Raw genomic sequence first — 21,629 nt, 5'->3', positions numbered from 1 at the left:
ACCATCTTCCATCAGCTTCAGCCAGCTTGGATGGATGACGGGAGTTGTACTCCAACAGCATCAGGAGGGCACCACATTGGGTATCCCTGATGTATAGTTACTGGCCACGCCCCTACAGATGTGTGAGAGAGCCTTGTAGGAATGGTCTGTAGCCTGTGGAAAGTGAAGCACAGGACAGAACATATGGCTTGAAAGACAACACAAGAAGTGCAGATTGCTGTCAAAAATACATGACAGAGCCCCACAGCTAACCACACAGAACAAGTGGTTGAGCACACATTCAGAAACACAATGCAGATATTAGCTAACCATTCAGCCAAAGACTTGAGAAGAACAGACATAGCTGATCACACTGTTAGATGAAAGGACAGGAGGGAAGGCATGCAGGTACTCACAAAAAAGGCCTCATGGTCAGGGCTGTTCATTTTCTGATGGTCTGAACTTGCAGAATTCCAGGTGGAATTTGATATGAGCAAAAGGATTTAGATTCCTGAACATTTTTTAGGAACATGGGAAGCTGCCTTATACTGAGGTCCACCTATTGTTTCATCTATTGTTTAGGGTTTCAGATAGGAGCTTCCTCCAACCCTATCTGGAGATGCTGGGGATTGAACCTGAGATATTCTGCACATAAAACATGTGCTTTACCATTGACTTATGGACCTTTTCCTTCATTTATTTAGAAATGCTTTATAAGCCTTTATGTTGGTGGAATTAGAACTAAAAGCTCACTGGCATTACTGGGCGGCAGAGTGGTATGGCATGCATAGCTAGCCATCCTTCTCTTGTGACCTTTAATCATCTTCCTGCTTCTCAGTTACCTGCCACCACATCTGCTCTTGCCCTTGCCCCAAGTTCTAAATTTTAGCAGAAAGCCGAGTTCAAGTACAGAGTGCAGATTTGCATCCACCTTACTGAATCGCATAACTTGTTTTGAGTGCTTGATTTGCCTTTCCACAGTAGAGAATTGGCTTTCCTTCCTTTCAAATTTTAAAACACCATTTCTGAACAGCCCTGCCTGCAGTTTAAGCCAAAGCCAGAGTTAGGAGTGGGAAAACAAGTGCACAGGAAAGGGATGTGTACAATAAATGACAAAGCATGTAATACAACAGGATGGCTGAGAAAGCAGGCTGTTGAAGGCATAACGGTTAAGCTCTGAAGGATGCCTTTGGGTGTGCCCCCGAAGGACATGGCTGGCCTCATGTCTGAGTATCTCACAGAAACGGCCAATCCCTGAGGCAGGTGTGTCAACATGTGACAGGAGAGAGGTGCACAGGCGGCCGATCACCCACCAGTCTTACTGTTTCCCAGCTCTGCTTCTCCCCAAGCCCTCCTGCTTTCTCAGGGTGGAGCATCTGACAGCAGTCACTCTAGAGCAGCCAGATGGGGCTGACTGTGCCAAAATATTTCACAGGCCACTTTGTGTAGAAATTAAAGCCAACCTAGTTCTTAGGTTTAACCAAGGAGGCACAGAAACCAGGACCTCGTGGCAGAAGGGTTCGAACGTTCCTTACTTGCTGCTGGCCTGACCCGAAAGCCACCTCCACCAAAAACAGCAAAGAAATGCTGATGCCAGGGACGTAATGGCAAAGTGGTGGAATCTTTTTGTGTAGAGAAGAGAAGAGAAGAGAAGAGAAGAGAAGAGAAGAGAAGAGAAAGAAGAGTGAGGAGGAAGAGCAAGAGAGAAAGAGAAAAGAAAGGAAAGGAAAGGAAGGACTTGTGAAAACCTATATATGCAAAGAGCCCAACACCCCCCTTTTCTTGCCTTGGAAAATTATTCAGGTAGCTCTGCATGCATCTGCTACCAGTGAGCTTGTTTGGATCATGTACTGAGCCCCTAAGCCCAACCCCCCTGCTGCCAGGCATGAGGCAGAAATGGACCTTTCCAGCCACTGCCTTCTTCACATGCAGTGACCTCATTTCAGTTTTCTATCAAATCCTAAATTAGTCCAATTTTCAACCTCTCAGTCACAGGAAACTAAAATTGGCTCTCCTAGGCCTGGAGCCAGCAGACTATATAAATTTCTATCAAGGGTAATTGCGGTGTGGGAAGCAGTCCCAGTGCTGTAGGGACTGTACCATTTACACCTGGCCCTCTGGGATACCTGTAGGTACCTTATCCCACTTCCAGTTCCTATCACAAGGCTATTGTGCAAGCAGACAGGTGGGCTATCTCAGACAGACAGACAAAGCAAAGTAGCGCTCCATCACAAAAACACACATGCCAGATACAAGGACAATCCAGTCACAAAAATCTTCATTATGAGGGATGTATATGACAGATTAGTTTACTCCACAATGAAAACTTCATTTAGTCAGAAAATGCTTCAATGTCTAGGACTAATCTAGATATGAATTAATATTAAGACTTTTGGTCTCCTGCTGAGAACATGGATTCAATAGGATAGCTCCTTAGATGTCAGGAATGAGGCACCTGACAGGACAAATGAACTACCAGTCATTTCCTGAGTCCACATTGGTTTTGAGAAGCCACATAGGAATGCTCATTCAGTAGTGTCAAGAGGAAGATCTGTTTGGAAACCTAATGGAAGATAAGCCCACGAATAAAGACAGTTATGGGATCTTTCTGCTCAAGACACAGGGAGCATCTGTGAGAGATAAAAAGGTCTGGAATGAATCACACTCTGGTCTCACACTTCTGGACAGCTCACACTAGGATCACCTTGTAGCCCACAGTAAATTTACTCAGAATCATCTAATAGCGCAGGTAATGCTACAGTTGCTATGGTCAGCCCTTTGGCCTGACCTAGCATGAAGCCCTTATGTACTGATGGGCAGTCCACTGAAAACTGCTAATAGAGTCATAGCTCTCTTCTCCTGAGCCTTTAACCTCTAATTGGTTAAAGGTAAAGGTACCCCTGACCGTTAGGTCCAGTCGCGGACGACTCTGGGGTTGCGCACTCATCTCGCTCTATAGGCCGAGGGAGCCGCCGTTTGTCCACAGACAGCTTCCGGGTCATGTGGCCAGCATGACTAAGTCGCTTCTGGCGAAACCAGAACAGCGCATGGAAACGCCGTTTACCTTCCCACTGGAGCGGTACCTATTTATCTACTTGCACTTTGACATGCATTCGAACTACTAGGTTGGCAGGAGCAGGGACTGAGCAACGGGAGCTCACCCCATCACGGGGATTTGAACCGCAACCTTCTGATCAGCAAGCCCTAGGCTCTGTGGTTTAGACCACAGTGCCACTAGTGTCCCTTCTCTAATTGGTTAGTATTATAAATTAGCCAACTAAGGATTACACAGTGATAACACTTACTAAAAGTGAAATCCTTTTTCATATGGCAAAATTCTGTTTCTTTTATTGATTTGCATAATCTCAAGACTACTTCCATATGAAGCCTGTGTGTGTGTGTGTGTGTGTGTGTGTGTGTGTGTGTGTGTGTAATACAGCCCTCTGCTCCTGCACAACAGAACTGATCCCAGGGCACAGCAGACTGCTCCATCAGGTGTCACAACCATCACCTATGCTTTCCTCTGCTCTGCCTGAATCTAACACCAAGATGGTAGCTGGGTTTGGTTTCTCCCCCTCCCCCTCCCTGCCCCTGCCCTCAGCCCATCCCTAGCTACAAGGACTTCTGCGTCACAAGGCCAGGCCAGGCCTGTAATGTACTCTCACTCACTTGGATAGGCTGAGCTTCCCTGCTGCTAGGTGGCTCTGCACCGTTTGCCATCGACCTCTCCCCGCCTTCCCAATGCTGGGCTCGCTGTGGGCAGACACGCTGCTCTTCATGCCGTCCTCTCGGAGCTGCTGCCTCTCCCCGTGGCGTCCTTCCCGCTCCCCAGCCAATCCTGAGGTGGCTGAAGCAGCCAACTTTGCACCTGACAACAAGGTGCCACTGGGGCACGTCAGGAGAGGAAGGTGGCCGGTGGTAGTGAGAAGGAGGTCACGCAAAGAGGAGGGGGGAAAAAGAGAAAGAGAGAGAGAGAAAGAGAGAGACAGAAAGAAAGAAAGAGAGAGACAGAGACAGACAGACAAGGGACAGACAGACAGACAGAGAGAAAGAGAGACATCAGCACTGCAAAAGAAAGGGCCAAGGAGAGCCTTTGTCCCAGGCAAAGACAGCAGGCAGCCCTGGCTTGGTTGTGAGGTTATGATTGCAGCCAAAAGTTACTTTATTCCATAGACAAAGAAGGGTTGAACAATGGATAAGGCCATTGGGAGAGGCACTGTGCAGGCGAAGGGAGAGAAAAGCCATGTTAGTGAGAGAGCTTACCACTGCCATCACCATCACCACACAGTGCAGATGCAGAGAACACGCTGAGAGGGTGACCAAAACGGGCAACCCCGTCCTGTGCTGCAGAGAAGGTGGAGGGGTGTGAGGGGTAGGAGAGCCAAAGGAACTGGAGGCGGGGGGCAGGGAGGGAAAGGTGCCGGCCTCTCTTAGGGAGCTGCTTAAGGCAGTGGTTCTCAACCCATTGGGAGCACCGTACAAGCCTAGCAAGCCGAACGTCTGAGCCAAGGCCCCTCCAGAACAACAGGACTGCTCTAAGTTTGTGATTGGGCTCTAAGGCCTTGGGCAATGTTGGCCATTGTTTCCATTTGGGTTGGTTTATGTGACTATTGTGTGTATTGGGTTTAAAGCAGAGTACAGAAGCCAACCACTTGGCTGGAAGGCCTACCCTGAGAGTTAATAGTCAGGAGCCTGACCTGATGCCAACGAATCCAGAAGAACACTATATTGCGCTGGGGCCAGAGAAAAGGGGGAATCCAGGGTATCAACCACACAAGTCTGTCATACCAAGTACCAGTGCAAATGCCAGTAGTTGGGAACCACTGAATTAATGGATGGGAAGGGGGAGGGAGGGAGGGAGGGCAGGAGGGGTTGCTCGTCTCCATGGCCATTTGTCCATGGGGAGGGGGTGGAGTGTGAGGGAAGAGGTAGAAGGGGGAAGAAGGGGAAGGGGAAGGGGAAAGCAGGAAGGGGGAGGTTGGAAGAAGGGTGTGCATATACTCACTATATATGATCAAATCAGTTAAAGAGAGACTCACTTGAGGGAAAGTCGTGGATCACCATACGGGGCGTAAGGTGATATGTTTAGTATAAACTCCTTGGGAGGGTAGGAGCTCCATTTCTGCTGCACTGTGTTGTCATTGTTATTCCAAAAGTCTCTGTCTAGATCACTACATCAGCCGGTGATGAGGGGAGAAAAATAAAAATAAAAAAGGGAAATACAAGAGAGAGAATCTAAATTCCTGCGAGGGGAGGAAGGAGAAAAAAAAACAACCCCAAATGAGAGACAGCGAGGTCAGAGTGGTGATTTCTCCTCCTGTGGAAGGTAAGCTCTGTGCCTCACACCCACATGTGTACACACACACACACACACACACACACGGAGGGACAGGTGGGAACAGGAGGTAAAGCTGGAGGAAGACAGGAGCAGGCACCTCCAGAATCTGGTGGAAAGAGAGAAAGAGAAAGAAAGAGAGAGAGAGAGAGATGGCGTGCAGTTAAAGAAGTTTCCCTCAGACGGCCTTACACCTTGCCTTCTCAGGCCCTCCACTTTGCCTCCTGGGAAGGACAAAGTAGTGCCATTTTGCATGCACTACTCATTTTTCAGTCTTCATCTAATATGGAGCCTTCTAGAGAAGGATTGCAATAGCACCTAGCACAATGGCAGCATCTTTTTCTCTTTTTTTATAGAAAAAACAAATAGTAGTAATTTCTGTCCCAACCCCAAAATATTGGCAGGACCTACTGCTGCTTCTGCAGGGGGAGAATATAATCTCTTCCAAGTGGTTCTCTGTGCAAAACGCATGCATCAGATTAGAGATAAATGTAACAGAGAAGCAGCAAATAATCTTGAGTGACAGGTTAAGGAGAGCGACTCACCAAGATGGTTCCTGTGAGGCACTGGAGGAGAGTGTTGTAATTCTATCAAGTGTATAGCAATGTGGCGCACATGAGCGGTATAAAAACCATGGGATTTTGTTCACGTGTATTGAAGTGAAATTCAAGAAAATCGCTGGGAGAGAATTAATTTGAGCAAGGCTTTGGCCTCTGAACCCTTTCCCCATGCCTGCCAGGATCTGTGCCTGGAGCATGGGAAGTAATAATAAAGATGACTCTGGATGCTTGTCATCAAGAAGAGGGCCTCACGCAGCCTGAGGGATGTGGCATGTCCTCACATGGATCTTCTGCTCAGTTGTGCAGAAGGAGCCAGGGAGGGCGATCTGTCTTGAATTAGAGGCTGTGCACTGGCAATATTCTCTAAATAGGCCATGACTCCCACTCTATGATCTGATAGAGCCTGACTAAACCATCTTCTCCTGATTTTAGAGCTCATCAAATGGCTACCTAGCACTTGTTTCACAGGACTGAGATCTGACAACAATGGTCTTTGAAGTCAAGTGGCTCTTTGGTAAATTTATTGGAGACATCAAAGGTTCCTTCCAGGGTACACTTCTGTGCGCAGTCCATTCGCTGCTCATTAACTGTCCTCCTTCCGGGCTTGAGGATGAAAAGGCTTTCCACTGGCCTCTTGAGACACATAAGAGGAGAAAATGAAAAACCTGGGATAAAGGGTAACTGCATTTCCCCCAGATGAGACCTGTTTATTCAGCATTTGTCTTGGGAGTTGAGTTCACAGAAAGCGTTTCCCCACACTTTCCAGTGCATTCTTCTTATTTTCTTGCGCAGAACTTCGCAATCAACTATACGCACACAACCTGAATTTACCAGGACGTGATTGAATCCCACCCCAAAATAGCAGTCTGCAAGCGCCTGAACTCAAGGTTCATTCACAGGGAATGGAAACACAAAGAAAAGTGTTACAAGGAAGTGGGGAAAGTGGAGAGGCAAGCCTCTCTCCACTGTGAATCTCTGCTTGCCTTCCTCCTCATCTGTCACTTGCCTTGTTGAGCTTGGGATCAGGGGCGTCATAGAGGCCTCCTGTAATGCTGTAATGGGACTGTGCAAGGGAAACACTTCTGCTGCTGTGCAATGTGAGAGAAGAGTCCCAGGCTTTCCATATTGCTATGTTTAGTGGAGGTTAGTGCTGTTGCATCATGGTGATCTTGACCCACTCATAGGCATAGCCATCCAGTGAGAGCAGAATGTACACAGCCTGCCGGGTCCCAAAGACACCAGGGAGACAACAGTGAGTATCACACATTTCTGATAAAAGAACAAGACCCCAGATCTCTGTATTCATCACATCTGGTTCTGCTAAGGATTTAGCTAACGGAAAGCAGTGCTACTCAGAGACTCAAGCTACAGATGGGTCCGTGCATCCAAGGATGCAGTATCTACCTATATGCAAGTATGTGCACACATACACACTCACTCATGCAAAATATGAGATGTAAGCACACATCTACATACAGTGCGTGCACGCGCGCACACACACACATATATATGTATAATCACACATAAATGCTTGCACAACACAAATGCACAGATACTGAAATGTCACCAATCTTTCTGTTTGGGGGTCAAACTAGATGTCACTTTAAGGGCACAGCATCGCAAGCAGTCATGAATATGTTTTTTTCTTTATTGGGTCCCCCAATGACTAGGGTATGCAGGAAGGTAAGGTATCCCTTCCCTCCACAACCACAGTCCAAGATGAAAATGCACCCTGTATGCAGCTATAGAACAAAAGCTCCCAGTGGCAACAACAGAAATATTCTTTCTAAGCTTGCAGGGAGAGAAGCGTTGCTCTTGGAATTGTGTCTGGAGAAGGAAATGATAAACTTCACCTCTGTGCATGCTGCGGTCCTGATGACAATTGCCCTCCTCCACCACTTGTTAAATAAAGGGAAAACACATACATGCAGCTTAATGCTACATAATTAGTTTGCAGTTTGGCCTTCCATATCATCACCCTAGTGCATTTCTTGGCACCAAACAGGAGGAGATACAGGTCAGGAAGTGCCAGATGTTCACACTTTTGAAGGAACACTCCTTTTACCAGATCCACATAGTTCCATGGGATGTAATCAAGTTCTCTTATTTCACAACATCTCAGTGTCACCACTGAACTCCTTGGAAAAAATGCCAGATCTCTGCAGTGTCCTGTACTGCAGAAAATTTGACTTGGCAGTCGCATAGACAGATGGCAGCGAGGAACTGAGGGTTAGCTTGTATGATCATACTGGAAGGCAAAACACCAGCCATGTTGCAAAACTGATACTTAATCATGCTCTCGGGAAATGTGAGTTTTTAATTATTCCTGAAGATGAGACAAAATATCAGTTTCGCCATATGGGTGTGCATCTACAAGGAATTGTAATCATGGGAGAAATTTCATATAAACTCAACTCATCGTAAGTAATTGTTGCAATGTGAAAGAAAGGGAAGAACTAAATGGAAGAAATAAATGGAGACCCATCTTCAATTGAGCTATGAGTACAGCTGCATTGATGAGTCAAAGGAATAGCCTAGGCACCTTAAAGGTTTTGTTCCACCACATTGCTCAGCACAGCAGCTTCATGTGCTACTGCAGTACTCAAATACCATGATATGCTCATCTCTTCCTTGCTTCTAAGGGAAAGTTCTGAGTTAATCACTGGGTAACTAGGTGAAAATCCTAAACACACTGACTAGGAAGTAAATCCCATTGGAAACAATGGGGCTTACTTCCAAGTAAGCATGCACAGGAATGCACTGTCAGGCTTTAATCCTACGCCATTTACTTAGGAGAAAGACCCACTGAAATCAGTGGCCTTGAGTCCAAGTTAACATGTACAAAGATTGGGTTATAAATCTTTTCTACACAGAACACCCTTTGTTGTATGTTATAGCCCTTAACCCACCACACCCTTCAGGGACAAAAAGAAGGAAGCATCTACTTTGAAGAAGTCCAGCTCAAGGAGCTGAGCAGAATCATCTCCTGCCAACAAACCAGAAACATTGTAAACATTTTGGGGGAACAAGTACAGTTTTAACAAGGGTTAGGTTACAAATGTAGATGAAGTATATATAGAAAATGTTATGTGACACACATTACTTTATAAAAGAGAATAAGTGTTCTAGGTCTCTCTCCTCTATTAGCATTCAAACCAAATGACAGTAGGTCCTCAACGATATTTATCGTAAAGGTCTCAAGAAAATGCAATGAAAGAAACATTCAAGTAAAAGCAGGGATTCCTATGCAGCAAAATTGGGAAAACCTATTCTTTATGTAAGACAATGAGAAGAAAGAGACCCAGAAGTGTTTATAGAAAAGGGTGGGCCCTATCATATTATCGGAAAGCTGATAAAGGATAAAGCTTAAGAGAACTCTTCCACAGCAGGCTAAGGAAGAGCAGCATATAATTGGTGGGAATGTGGAATTTGGCTCAGTCCCCAGCTTCCTGCTAGAGAATATTTTCATATAACCAGAGGGGCTTAAATCACAGTGACATGGACAAATTTGCTGTTTACAGTTTGTCCCACTGCTGAGTCTGCCACTTTACTACTACACAACTCATTGCCAAGTCATTTCTTTGTGTGAACATACACAGCCACAAAGGAACCTGGAGTAAGTCCATAGACCACAATGACTTGGAGTTGTTTCAGAGGAAAGGATTTATTTATTTATTCAGGCTAAAGGAAGACTATGCAGCCAGCATTTTGCCTGGAACCAATTGCCACAATTTGAAAATGTGGGGGCATAGTCTTAAGGCTCAGGAATCTACATACGTAGAGAATATCCATAACTACCTTGAAGTTGTTGTTGTTGTTGTTGTTGTTTTTGCAATTAAGCAATAAATAAAATTTATGAGATAAATAATAAATAAAATAATTATCTTCTCACAAAAGGGGCCAGGAGGATTTTACTAACTTTTACACTACAGACACGCCTGAGACTAAGCCCTGGAGAAAGAAAATATCGATGGTTTGCTTTTCCATTCAGGAGATTTATCACGTGCCCAGAAACAGAAGAAAGGCTGAACTCTTATTTGGACTGGTATATATCAAGTGTGGATGGCTACGTATAAGGCAGAACTGCAATTTGGTACTGATCTCTTGGGTAGTCCGAATCTGTTGACGTCACATGTATAGGGAAGGAGAGAGTCTGAAATGTGTTGAAATACAGGCTGTGCCCAGGGGAAATGTCAAAGAAGCAGATAAAATAGTAAATGTGGGGGGTGGGGGAAGGCTTACAGAAATGTAATAGGGATAGAATTGCTTTTTGAGGGCTAGCACTTGGAGTTTTGAGCCTTGGGATGTGGAGGTGTTACTACAGGTGTCAGATTGCTATGGTGAGAGGGTAAGAGTGATATAAAGAGAACAGCCTTATTTTCGTAGGGAAAAGTTTCAGGGTAATAAAAGAAGTGGTGCTACTCTGATGAATGTTGGGACGAGAAATATTTACAGGTGTGCCAAGAGCATTGTCTGGTTGGAAAACATAAAGGTGTATGCACAAGAGTGGGGCATTTACAAAAAATACAGGAACAATTACACAAACTGAAGCAGTATCAGGAGCTGCATGTGTACAACACATGTACAGTGGTGCAGAGGCAGCTGGTGCGGTGGTACTGCGAAGCTGCCCTCCCAACACTGGTGCCACTGCAACTCATCAGGAGAGGTCTGGGGAGAGACAGAGGGGAGGAGAGCTTGGGGCTGTGTGGACACACTGGGAGAGACAATGTGGTGCTTCCGCTGATGGTCTATGCAGCCCTGACCTCACCATCACTCAGTCCTGACCAGGTACGCTGCAGAGATACCAATGTTGGGAGGGTAGCCATGCCCTACTACACTGGCTGCTACTGCAGTGGTGTGACATATATATAAATATATATATGTATATGCATGCTTAAGATTAGAGCAATACGGCAGTGGAGGAGACACGTGACGTGTGCTTAGGACTTTTCAGCTACAGGGTTGCCTGAAGGCAAAACAGCCAACACATCCCCAATGAATATCTTCATTGTGCAGTGATTGTGATCCAAGCACCTCCAGTCCATTCACTCCTATAATTCCTCCTGTGACTTACTTAATGGCTTTCTTTTCACTGCGACCTCGGCTGGAATCTGGAGTTCCCACCGTCTCCAAGGAGTTTTTATAGCGTTTGCCCTGAAATGAAATGGAAAAAGAGAAGGTGAGGATAAGGGTTTATCTGGTGGGAGGAACAGCTTTGCTTCTGAAAGGAGAACAGGAAAAGATCTAGGTAGGTCCCTTCCCCTTGTCACACTTGCAGTGGCACTGTATGTGATTAGTGCTCGGAAACACAAAAGGCCAGCTTTGTCCAGTAGACCCTTTGAAAGTAGAAAATTTGCATAAGTGGACTGTAATATGGGAGTGACCTCCGTAGAAGTTTTTGGTAAGAGAAAATGCTCTGCTAGTCGCAGTGAACTAATATATCTGCTACAGCTAAGGCTGAAAACAGAGTATTGTATAAAGATGGTTTTACTTGGTGCTGTAATTCCACATGCATTTCCTCTTTGTAGATAAAATCTATCAGCAGCTAAAGAAGCATTTACCAAGTCAAACCAGGAGTGCTAAAATCATAAAACCAGAATTGCATCTATCTGATGACAAAGGAAATCTGTACTAGAAATACAAAAACGTATTGGGCTTTGTCAATGATCAACAGATTCCAAACATGATAGCAGAATGGACAGATCCTATGAGGTGATCACCAATGACAGCTTCATACATCACAAAAATGCCCTGGGCATGATGTAGATTTAGTAGATCCACAGCTGATGAAGAATGGACTTAACCAGAGGGAAAGGTACAAGACTGGTAATTTTAGGTGTTCTTGTACAGCAAACTCAGGCACCCACCATTTAATCCTCAATTTTTAAAGTATTTACTGAAGTGATGACCTGGAAGTCAAAGCCCCTCCTTTTTAAAAAAAAAATAATCAAAACAGTTTTATTGAATTACACTGATAATTTAGCAGCATGAGAAAATATTGTTACCTTAGAATTCCTATAATAATATATAACATATACAATATAAAATGCAAAGGGCAGTAGACAAAAAGAAACTGCAGAGTGATCTGGTTACACTGTTTAATTCAGGATTCATCCACATACTTGTGGATTTCTAATCACGGGTCCGACAAGTACTTTTCTGGTCCCACTGTTGTGCTTGGGAAAACCCACTGCTTACTGCTGAATTGGAACAAACGTCAACTGAGTCTTCTGCAGCTATCGGAGCAAACTAAAATGAAACCTCCCTTGCAACTATCTGAAAATAGCTGAGAAGTTGCAGTCCAAGGTTCCCTTTTTGTGCTACTCCTGGAACAGTTCTGTCATATGTGAAAGTTCCAGAATAACTTCTCATGGGGCAGACAAAAGGGGACTTGACACTTTCCCTAATTACACCATTGAGATCTAACCAGATCAGATGCAGATAACACATTCTTTCCTTCTACCTGTTTTTCTCCTTCTCCCCCCACCCCTTTTTATCACAGTGAAGCAGAAATATTCCTACAGTACAGAGTACTGAATGAAATAAAGGAATGGGGATGGTGTTGACTGGGTTGGTGCGTGCAATTATCTCTAGAGCTTTGAACATATTTTCTCTTCTCTGCTAGTGTTTATTTGCATGTCCTTGTATTGGTCCATTTAAAAATAATGAAATCAGAACCATTAGGATAGCTCCGTTGGAGGAGCATGAGATTCTTATTGCCAGGGTCGTGGGTTCAAGCCCCATGTTGGACAAAAAGATTCCTGCATTGCAGGGGGTAGGACTTAGATGACCCTTATTCTTGCTTCCAACTCTACAGTTCTATGATTCTATGATATATAAAGTATATCAAATAAGATATTGGCGTTTGTATGCTTTGAATAGTTGTCATTCACATGCAACACTAAGCCAAACCAGTTATGAAGCAGGTTAGTGCACAGAAAAACTTGGCTGCTTTGCTCCTCCCTCACAACTGTGTGTACTACCAGGAGACTATGATTTAGCTCAGTGGCGTAGCTAGCTGCTCAAGTGCCCGGGACGGCACAAATGTCCTGCACCCGGGGGCAGGGCAAGCCGGGGCAGAGCACACTGCGTGGAACCTCCACGGAGTCCGCAAGCCCCACGTTGCCATTTCAGGCAGCACAGAGCCTGCAGGTGCCCGAGCCACCGCGTAACTCCCCAGGAGAGATGTGTGGCTCAGGTATGCTACAGGCCAGGCCCCACGGTGACCCCCCTCAGTGATGACACCTGGGGCGGCCTGCACCCACTGCACACCACTTCCTACACCACCAATTTAGCTTAGTGTTATGAGTGAAGGTACACTCAAGCTTTGTCTTCCCCAAATAAACCAAGAGTTGTAAGCCAGTAACAAACCTTGGTTACAGCTTGTGGCTTGTTTGGAGCAAGACAAACCACTAGCCTAACACATAACACTAAGTCACATCATGGCTTAGTTCTTGGTGGTGCAACAGCAGAAGAATTGGGGAAGGTGAAGTAGACATGATTTTCTAACTACACACCAGTATACTGATTGCTTCACACTAAGCCACAGTTTAGCTTAGTGTTATGTGCAAACATGGCCATAGTCATTGTTTACTCTAGTATTTCATTTTTATGCAATAAAACTGAATTGGATTAGAGGGGAGAAGATAACTAGAAGCTTCCCAAACTGCATTTTCATTATTGTCAGCTAGAGATCTGGAACACCAGATCTGACAACTTACAACTACATTCAATTCCAGTGTACTTTGCCTTGAAAAAAACTATAGAGTTCTTGCATTGTGCATTGAAGCATCAGAAATATAAACGCAAGGCAACAGCTAGGTCCCTGGCATTAGGTAATGTAAGGCTATATCGAGGGATCAAAGTTTGGCTTCAGTGGAGATGACTAATCATAGTTCACACTGAAGTCAATGGGAACTGTTGAATGCCTTTCACTTCCAAAGATCAGACCATTGCAATTTAATTAACTGCCCTCTAGAAGGAACATGTTCTCTTAATATTTTATTGTTGCAACTTCCTCCAAACCCTGTTGGGTATTTCTAACCACACATTTTCCCTCAGCATAGGGTTCCTGTAAAGTGATACAGTGGTGCCTCGCAAGACGAAATTAATTCGTTCCGCAATTCTCTTCGTCTTGCGAGTTTTTCGTCTTGCGATGCACGGTTTCCCATAGGAATGCATTGAAAATCAATTAATGCGTTCCTAGGGAAACCGCCTTCAGACCAGGTCCGGGGACAGTCTGTCCCCCGACCTCTTCTGAAGGCTGGGGGGGGGGGGCAAGGGCTTTTTTCCCACTGCCAGCCTTCAGAAGGCTGTTCTGAAGGCTGGCGGTGGGAAGAAAAGCCCTTCTTCCCACCTCCCGCCCTGCAAGCTCCGGGGACAGGAGGTCTTTGCTGCCGACCGCCAGCATTTTAAAAGCCCCTGCTGTCCCGGGGCGATTTTAAAATGCTGGCGGGCGGGAGCGAAGTCTCCGCTGCCCCGGGGAGATTTTAAAATGCTGGGGGTCGGCAGCGAACGCTTCGCTCCCGCCCGCCAGCATTTTAAGATCGCCCGGGGCAGCGGAGAAGTCTCCGCTGTCCCGGGAAGGCAGGCGGGGGGAGCAAAGACTTTTGCCACCGCCTGCCTTCAGAAGAGGTCCAGGACCTCGTTCCGATGCCCGGCGGCAGGGTGCGAGGTTCCCGCCCCACCGCCCGGCATTGGGGCATCGTTCCGATGCCCGGCGGCGGGGGGAGAGGTTCCCGCCCCACAGCCCCGCTTCGGAGCAGCGTTCCGAAGCGGGGCGGCTGGGGCAGGTGTTCCCTGGACCTCTTTTGAAGCAAGCGGCTGCGGAGAGAAGCGATCTCCCCGCAGCCGCTTGCTTCAAAAGGGGTCCGGGACCTCTTTTGAAGGAAGCGGCTGCGGAGAGAAGCGATCTCCCCGCAGCCGCTTGCTTCAAAAGGGGTCCGGGACCTCTTTTGAAAGAAGCGGCTGCGGAGAAAAGCGATCTCCCCGCAGCCGCTTGCTTCAAAAGGGGTCCGGGACCTCTTTTGAAGGAAGCGGCTGCGGAGAAAAGCGATCTCCCCGCAGCCGCTTGCTTCAAAAGAGGTCCGGGACCTCTTTTGAAGCAAGCGGCTGCGTAGAGAAGCGATCTCCCCGCAGCCGCTTGCTTCAAAAGGGGTCCGGGACCTCTTTTGAAGGAAGCGGCTGCGTAGAGAAGCGATCTCCCCGCAGCCGCTTGCTTCAAAAGGGGTCCGGGACCTCTTTTGAAGCAAGCGGCTGCGGAGAAAAGCGATCTCCCCGCAGCCGCTTGCTTCAAAAGGGGTCCGGGACCTCTTTTGAAGGAAGCGGCTGCGGAGAAAAGCGATCTCCCCGCAGCCGCTTGCTTCAAAAGGGGTCCGGGACCTCTTTTGAAGCAAGCGGCTGCGGAGAAAAGCGATCTCCCCGCAGCCGCTTGCTTCAAAAGGGGTCCGGGACCTCTTTTGAAAGAAGCGGCTGCGGAGAAAAGCGATCTCCCCGCAGCCGCTTGCTTCAAAAGGGGTCCGGGACCTCTTTTGAAGCAAGCGGCTGCGGAGAAAAGCGATCTCCCCGCAGCCGCTTGCTTCAAAAGGGGTCCGGGACCTCTTTTGAAGCAAGCGGCTGCGGAGAAAAGCGATCTCCCCGCAGCCGCTTGCTTCAAAAGGGGTCCGGGACCTCTTTTGAAAGAAGCGGCTGCGGAGAAAAGCGATCTCCCCGCAGCCGCTTGCTTCAAAAGGGGTCCGGGACCTCTTTTGAAGGAAGCGGCTGCGGAGAAAAGCGATCTCCCCGCAGCCGCTTGCTTCAAAAGAGGTCCGGGACCTCTTTTGAAGCAAGCGGCTGCGTAGAGAAGCGATCTCCCCGCAGCCGCTTGCTTCAAAAGGGGTCCGGGACCTCTTTTGAAGGAAGCGGCTGCGGAGAAAAGCGATCTCCCCGCAGCCGCTTGCTTCAAAAGAGGTCCGGGACCTCTTTTGAAGCAAGCGGCTGCGTAGAGAAGCGCAGCCGCTTGCTTCAAAAGAGGTCCGGGGGCAGCGGGAAGCGCTTCCCGCTGCCCCCGGACCTCTTTTGAAGCAAGGGGCGGTGGGGAGAAGCGATCTCCCCGCCGCCCCTTGCTTCAAAAGAGAAGACCCGCTGTCCCCGGGGCAAGCTTCGTTTTGCGAAGCAAGCCCATAGGGAAATTCGTCTTGCGAGGCAACTCGAAAACGAAAAAACCTTTCGTTTTGCGAGTTTTTCGTCTCGCGAGGCGTTCGTCTTGCGGGGTACCACTGTATTTATTAGCTAAGGGGCGCAATCAGAGGCTCCAGGCTGATCAAAGTGTTCTTTTGTAAAAGTGCTTTGCAAAAACTAAAATAAAAATTGAACATTATCTTAGCAATTGATTCACTGGCACTGACACATTCTTTATAGAGATCTGGATGTTGACTGGGCAATTGTGAAAGCATTTGTCACTTTCTTAAACAAAATAAAGTTATTCCTTTCTCATTGTTGCTGATGTGAATAGAAAATATGTTGAATGATATGCTCAGATTCACATCAGGAGTCCATTGCTTTATTATTCTAATTCTGTCATTTGTCAGTATGACTTATATTTTTGTTTTGTTTTTAAGATTTAATTTTCAGTTGGATTAGTAATACTGCTAGAAAGTTCAGGAGTGGCCAATTTGCAAGCCAGAGATTTTCCCCATGCTGCTGAACTGGAAAAGGAAACAGCAGCAGTAGTGCCTTCTCTCACCTGTCTTAGCTCAGGTCTTTAATCTGCTTCACCTTTGACCGCAGGTGAGAGACCGATAAAAGGACAGGGTGAAAATGGGAGGGAGAAATCACTGTTGCCTGGTCTCTAATTCAGTGGCAATTCATGTCTTGCTTATGTGCTTAGAATCACAGAACTGTAGAGCTGAAAGGGACCACAAGGGTCATCTAGTCCAACCCCCTGCAATGCAGAAATCTTTTGCCCAATGTGGCGCTCAAACCCACAACACTAAAATTAAGAGTCTCATGCTCCACCTGCTGAGTTTCCCACAGATATCCGGCTGGCCACTGTGAGAACAGGTCATGGGCCTGATACAAAAGACTTCTTATGTTCTTGTGTTAATTTTAAAGGCATGGGGAAGTCTCTAGCTTAGAAACTAGCAGCCACAAAGCTATATGCATTTTTTTCCATTTCATTTTACACCTCCCAAGCAAACAGAGATGTCCATGGGAGTCCCTCTACTTTGGGGGTCTTGAAACTAGGTAGATGCTTTGGTGCTTCTCCATGCTCTTCAAGGTGAACAAAATTCAGCCTTGAAGGCCTACCTTGCCTCCCCTTCATCACAGTCCCAGCAGAGGAGAAACAGCCAGGCCATTTTAGGATTAATTGAACTCTAATTAATTAAGTTCACAGTAACAAAAAAAACAAAACGCATGTCATAAGATAATGAAGTGAGCATTTTGTTCCTAATTGGGTCTCGATAATAAGGCCGCTTGGTTGTGATTTCTGATGGCAGTCTCAATGTGCTTCATGATTCTAGGGCAGGCAAGAGACAATTAATGCTAATTAGTGAACAATTAGCAAATGAAAACACAGGTGTAGAAGGGAGACAGTTTTTGTGCTACTCTTGGTGCAAGTCTGCTGGCGCAGCATAACCCAGAAGGCCTCAGGCATGCAAGTAGTGCATCCTTCTTCCTTAGACTGTGGATTAGATGTGAAAGGGCAATGATTACAACCACAAAGGGCAACAGTACCAACCACAGATGCCGATGCTGCAGCAAAATTAAATTAGGGACTACAGGAGGGAATAATACAAGACAGGCTGAGGGGGGAAATGATTTGAACAGCATAAGACCGGTGAGGAAGTGTGGGGAGACAACTTTCCATTGAGATTTGGAATGAAGTGCTGGGAATCAGAGGCCAATCGAAAATCAGATGTCAAGAATGAGCAGTGTAGAGGCCTTCACACTGAGAGATGGAGTCCAAAAGGGCTGGGAGGTCTAACTCAGTAATTCCATTTGAAACAACACAACTAACTAATTACCTAGGAAAACCACTTTCTAAGAGTCATGGACTTCCTCCATGCAGACTGAAGGTGTAAATAGGTGAATAAACCATATTTCTTAAAACATTGCATTCTCTGCCATGTCTTCCATTATCCAAGGGGACACAGACCCTGTGTGTGTGCCTGGGACCCCTGGTAGGGTTGCCATATTTCAAGCAGTGAAAATCTGGACAGAAAAGTTGTTGAGTTTTTTTTTGGCAAAGTTGTTGGACTGCCATATTTGGGTGATGTATGGAAACTCTACCCATGGGCTCTTGTAGGCACCTTCCTTTTGTAACGACACATTATTGATAATCTAGGCATTGGGTTCGAAACTGAACTTTAAAAAAAATTCTGTACAACTCTCCTTTAAAAAAAGCCTCTCTAAAAATATTTTTCTTTAAAAAAAAATTGTCCCAGATTTTTTTTACCTTCCTTGACAAACATATTTTCTCTCTAAATGTTGTGTGATTTAATAGGTATTTAAATAATGGGAAGTAGTTAACACTTGTTTTCCTGACCCCAAAGAGACAGGAAATCGTAAATATTTTTGACAGAATCTAATAAACTTGGGGATCAGAGGGTAAAAAGATTCTAAGGCAAGGATGACAACTTAAAGTTGTTGCTTGTTGCTTAGACAGGCAGAAGTCACAGTCCATCTAACAGAAACGAGGTGTTTCAAGGAGTCTAGGGTGCTAGGATAAATCTATCAGAAGATTTCTGAAATCAGCTATGCATGAACACTGCGGTCCTCTGGATATTTGAGAAGATCCAGAGTCCCATATGGGATGCATTCATATGACTATGCAGTCATTGAAAGCCATGCAGAGTGTGGCAGGATCTGTAGAGATTTCAAGATTCTGAGATGGGCTTCTAGGAAGTTAGAAATCCTGACAAGCTTTGAATGATTTAAAACAATAAAGAACAGACCATAGTGCAGTCATTATGTCCAGCTGTAGTTCAGAAAACTTTGGGCTGGGCTGCTGGGCTGTTGTTGTTTTTAACTAAAAGGTGTATGAAATATGAGTTTCCATTGGGAGAGAAAGTGGGGTATAACATGAACAAATGGATGAAATGAAAGATTCTTAGATTTGAGAAGACCATGCGCTGTAATTGAAATGCTACTGGAGTTATTTAACTCCCTCAACCACCTGCTAAAGTCAAAGTAGTTGGATTCTGCAATGACATAGCAAATGAGCAATGGAGTAGATTTTAAGTTTCATTTTCCAAAATGGTCACATTCAGAGAAACTGTAATCATTGCCCATAACAACCTACAAAGCATGTAAACAAAGCTCTTTGTATTAGTTGACTCCTGATATAAAAATGTTTTGCAAAAACTCCCTGCACTGCCCACATGTCCATGGGCAGAACTTGCTCTGAAATTCAAACAATGTTTCAATAACTATGGCTCTGCAACAGAAAAAAATAACAGATGTTCAAAGGAAAATGCGAGTAACACAATTGGCTCCTTACCTTGTTTACTGTTGGTCATGTCCTTTTTGAACATTAGCTATGGATGTTCTTTCCTCCATTAGAAAAAAGCAAAACCCAGGAGGTGATATCCAGTGGTGTACATCCACTAATAGAATGGACAGTCTTTGCAGAACAGATTCCCTCTCCCTCCTGCAGCAGCCTACATGCTCCCAAATCTGTTACAGAAGATTAGAGGACCCGCAGAAGCAGATGTGAAGGGCCTGCTAGGAGCGGAGAGGAAGGAAAAGTCTTATAAGCAAGCAGAAATCTGCTTGCACCTAGAAGCTCTAATGGGAGGAAGTGGCCAAAACTAACCAAATGAATGTCAGTAGGGACAAATGTAAGGTTCTACACTTAGGCAGGAGAACCAGCTGCACAAATGAAAGATGAGGGACACCTGGATTGCCAGTAGTACAGTGAAAAGGATCTTGGGGTCTTAGTGGACCACAACCTTAACTTGAGTCAACAGTGTGATGCAGAAGCAAAAAAAGGGGTGAGTGTCGTAGTTTCTCAATAAACTACCTGGAATACATAGGAAGTTGCCTATAGATCATTGGTCCATCCAGATAAGTTTCTCACAGCCCTACCCAGAGATTCTGGAGACTTAGCTGAGAGTTTATGCATGCAGAGCAGATTTTTCTGCCTCTGAGCTACAGCCCTACCCCAAAGTAAGAAAGTGGTAGTATAAACACTCATGGAATTGGGATGTGCGTGGATCTGCACCATCTGGAAACCTTCCTTACTGACATCAATATTGATTTCATATTAGATGGGGACTTGGCCAGGAAGTTTAAAAAAATGTGTACAGTATTTTCAAGGCTGTGCCAAATATATTATGTTTTTCACTAACAATTTTGGCAGTCTATAACTATTTAATTACTAAGCCTTCAGTTATTTTTTCAGCAGTTTCCTTGAATTTGTGTTTGTTCACAGTGAGGGCAATTCATCCAAGGCGGCAAAGAATTCACTTTATTTGCCCTCAGTGGCATTCTGCTTGGGTGTCATGATGCCATAACGTTCACTTAGTGGTCTGTGGTTGGCTAGGATCTTCCAAGTAATGTGGGAAGATGTGGGAAGAAGCCCAAACTAGGGTGGGGAATGGCAACCAAGCTACAGGAGGTTACAGAAACAAACGACAATGATAGAAAAGTGAATAATCACATAACACTAGAATTCCTGGATATCCAACAAAGCTGAATGTTGGAAGGTTTAGAACAGATAAAAGAAAGTACTTACAGTGGTAAAGGTAAAGGGACCCCTGACCATTAGGTCCAGTCATGGCTGACTCTGGAGTTGCGGCGCTCATCTCGCTTTACTGGCCGAGGGAGCTGGCATACAGCTTCCAGGTCATGTGGCCAGCATGACTAAGCCGCTTCTGGTGAACCAGAGCAGCACACGGAAACGCTGTTTACCTTCCTGCCGGAGCGGTACCTATTCATCTATTTGCACTTTGATGTGCTTTTGAACTGCTAGGTTGGCAGGAGCAGGGACCGAGCAATGGGAGCTCACCCCGTCGTGGGGATTCGAACCACCGACCTTCTGATCGGCAAGTCCTAGGCTCTGTGGTTTAACCCACAGTGCCACCCACACCCCTTACAGTGGTACCTCAGGTTAAGAACTTAATTCATTCTGGAGGTCCGTTCTTAACCTGAAACTGTACTTAACCTGAGGTACCACTTTAGCTAATGGGGCCTCCCGCTGTCGCTGCGCCACCACCGCACGATTTCTGTTCTCATCCTGAAGCAAAGTTCTTAACCCGAGGTACTATTTCTGGGTTAGCGGAGTCTGTAACCTGAAGCGTCTGTAACCTGAAGCGTCTGTAACCCGAGGTACCACTGTATCCACTTAGCGCACAGGTAAACTTGCTCCCATGGGAAGCCGTGATGGCCCCAGACCTGGATGGCTTTAAAAGAGGATTGGACAAATTCATGGAGTTTATCAATGGTTAGAAGACACAATGGCTACATTCTGCCTCCAGGGTCGAAGTCAGTAATACTTCCGAATATCAGTTGCTGGAAACCACAGGAAGTGGGAGTGCTCTTGTGCTCAAGTCCTGCTTGCCAGTTTTCCACAGGCATCTGTTTGGCCACTTTGCGAACAGGATGCTGAACCAGATCTTATGTTTTGTAATCTCCCGATGATGGTGCAACCTCCTGAGTAGTCTTAAGATTATTTTGTTTTAGAAGAAGCAGTTGTCTTTCATAGAAATGCCCACGCGCACGATAAAGACTTGAAGCAGGCAAAGTAATCACACTTCTTTCACTGCAGTTCAGAA

General features: G+C 45.8%; 1 protein-coding gene across 7 annotated transcripts in view; it reads right to left on the bottom strand.

Annotated features, from left to right (window-relative positions):
• Window positions 1-21,629, bottom strand: part of SYT7 (synaptotagmin 7) — a 228,479-nt gene that overhangs the window by 68,798 nt on the left and 138,052 nt on the right. For 2 of the 7 annotated variants that reach the window (XM_028737069.2, XM_028737074.2), the window contains exons 3-5: window positions 10,949-11,028; window positions 5,019-5,150; window positions 3,649-3,864 (exon numbers count right to left, since the gene is read on the bottom strand). In XM_028737069.2, the coding sequence (XP_028592902.2) occupies window positions 3,649-3,864; window positions 5,019-5,150; window positions 10,949-11,028 (428 nt within the window). The remainder of the gene's footprint in view (window positions 1-3,648; window positions 3,865-5,018; window positions 5,151-10,948; window positions 11,029-21,629) is intronic. The other 5 variants (XM_028737093.2, XM_028737110.2, XM_028737102.2 and 2 more) reach the window with 3 other exon arrangements.

Source organism: Podarcis muralis, chromosome 1, assembly GCF_964188315.1.
Source record: "Podarcis muralis chromosome 1, rPodMur119.hap1.1, whole genome shotgun sequence".
In the NCBI taxonomy this organism is placed as follows: Eukaryota; Metazoa; Chordata; class Lepidosauria; order Squamata; family Lacertidae; genus Podarcis; species Podarcis muralis.
Note: the sequence above shows the minus strand (reverse complement) of the source record. Positions and strands in the feature narration are given on the sequence as shown.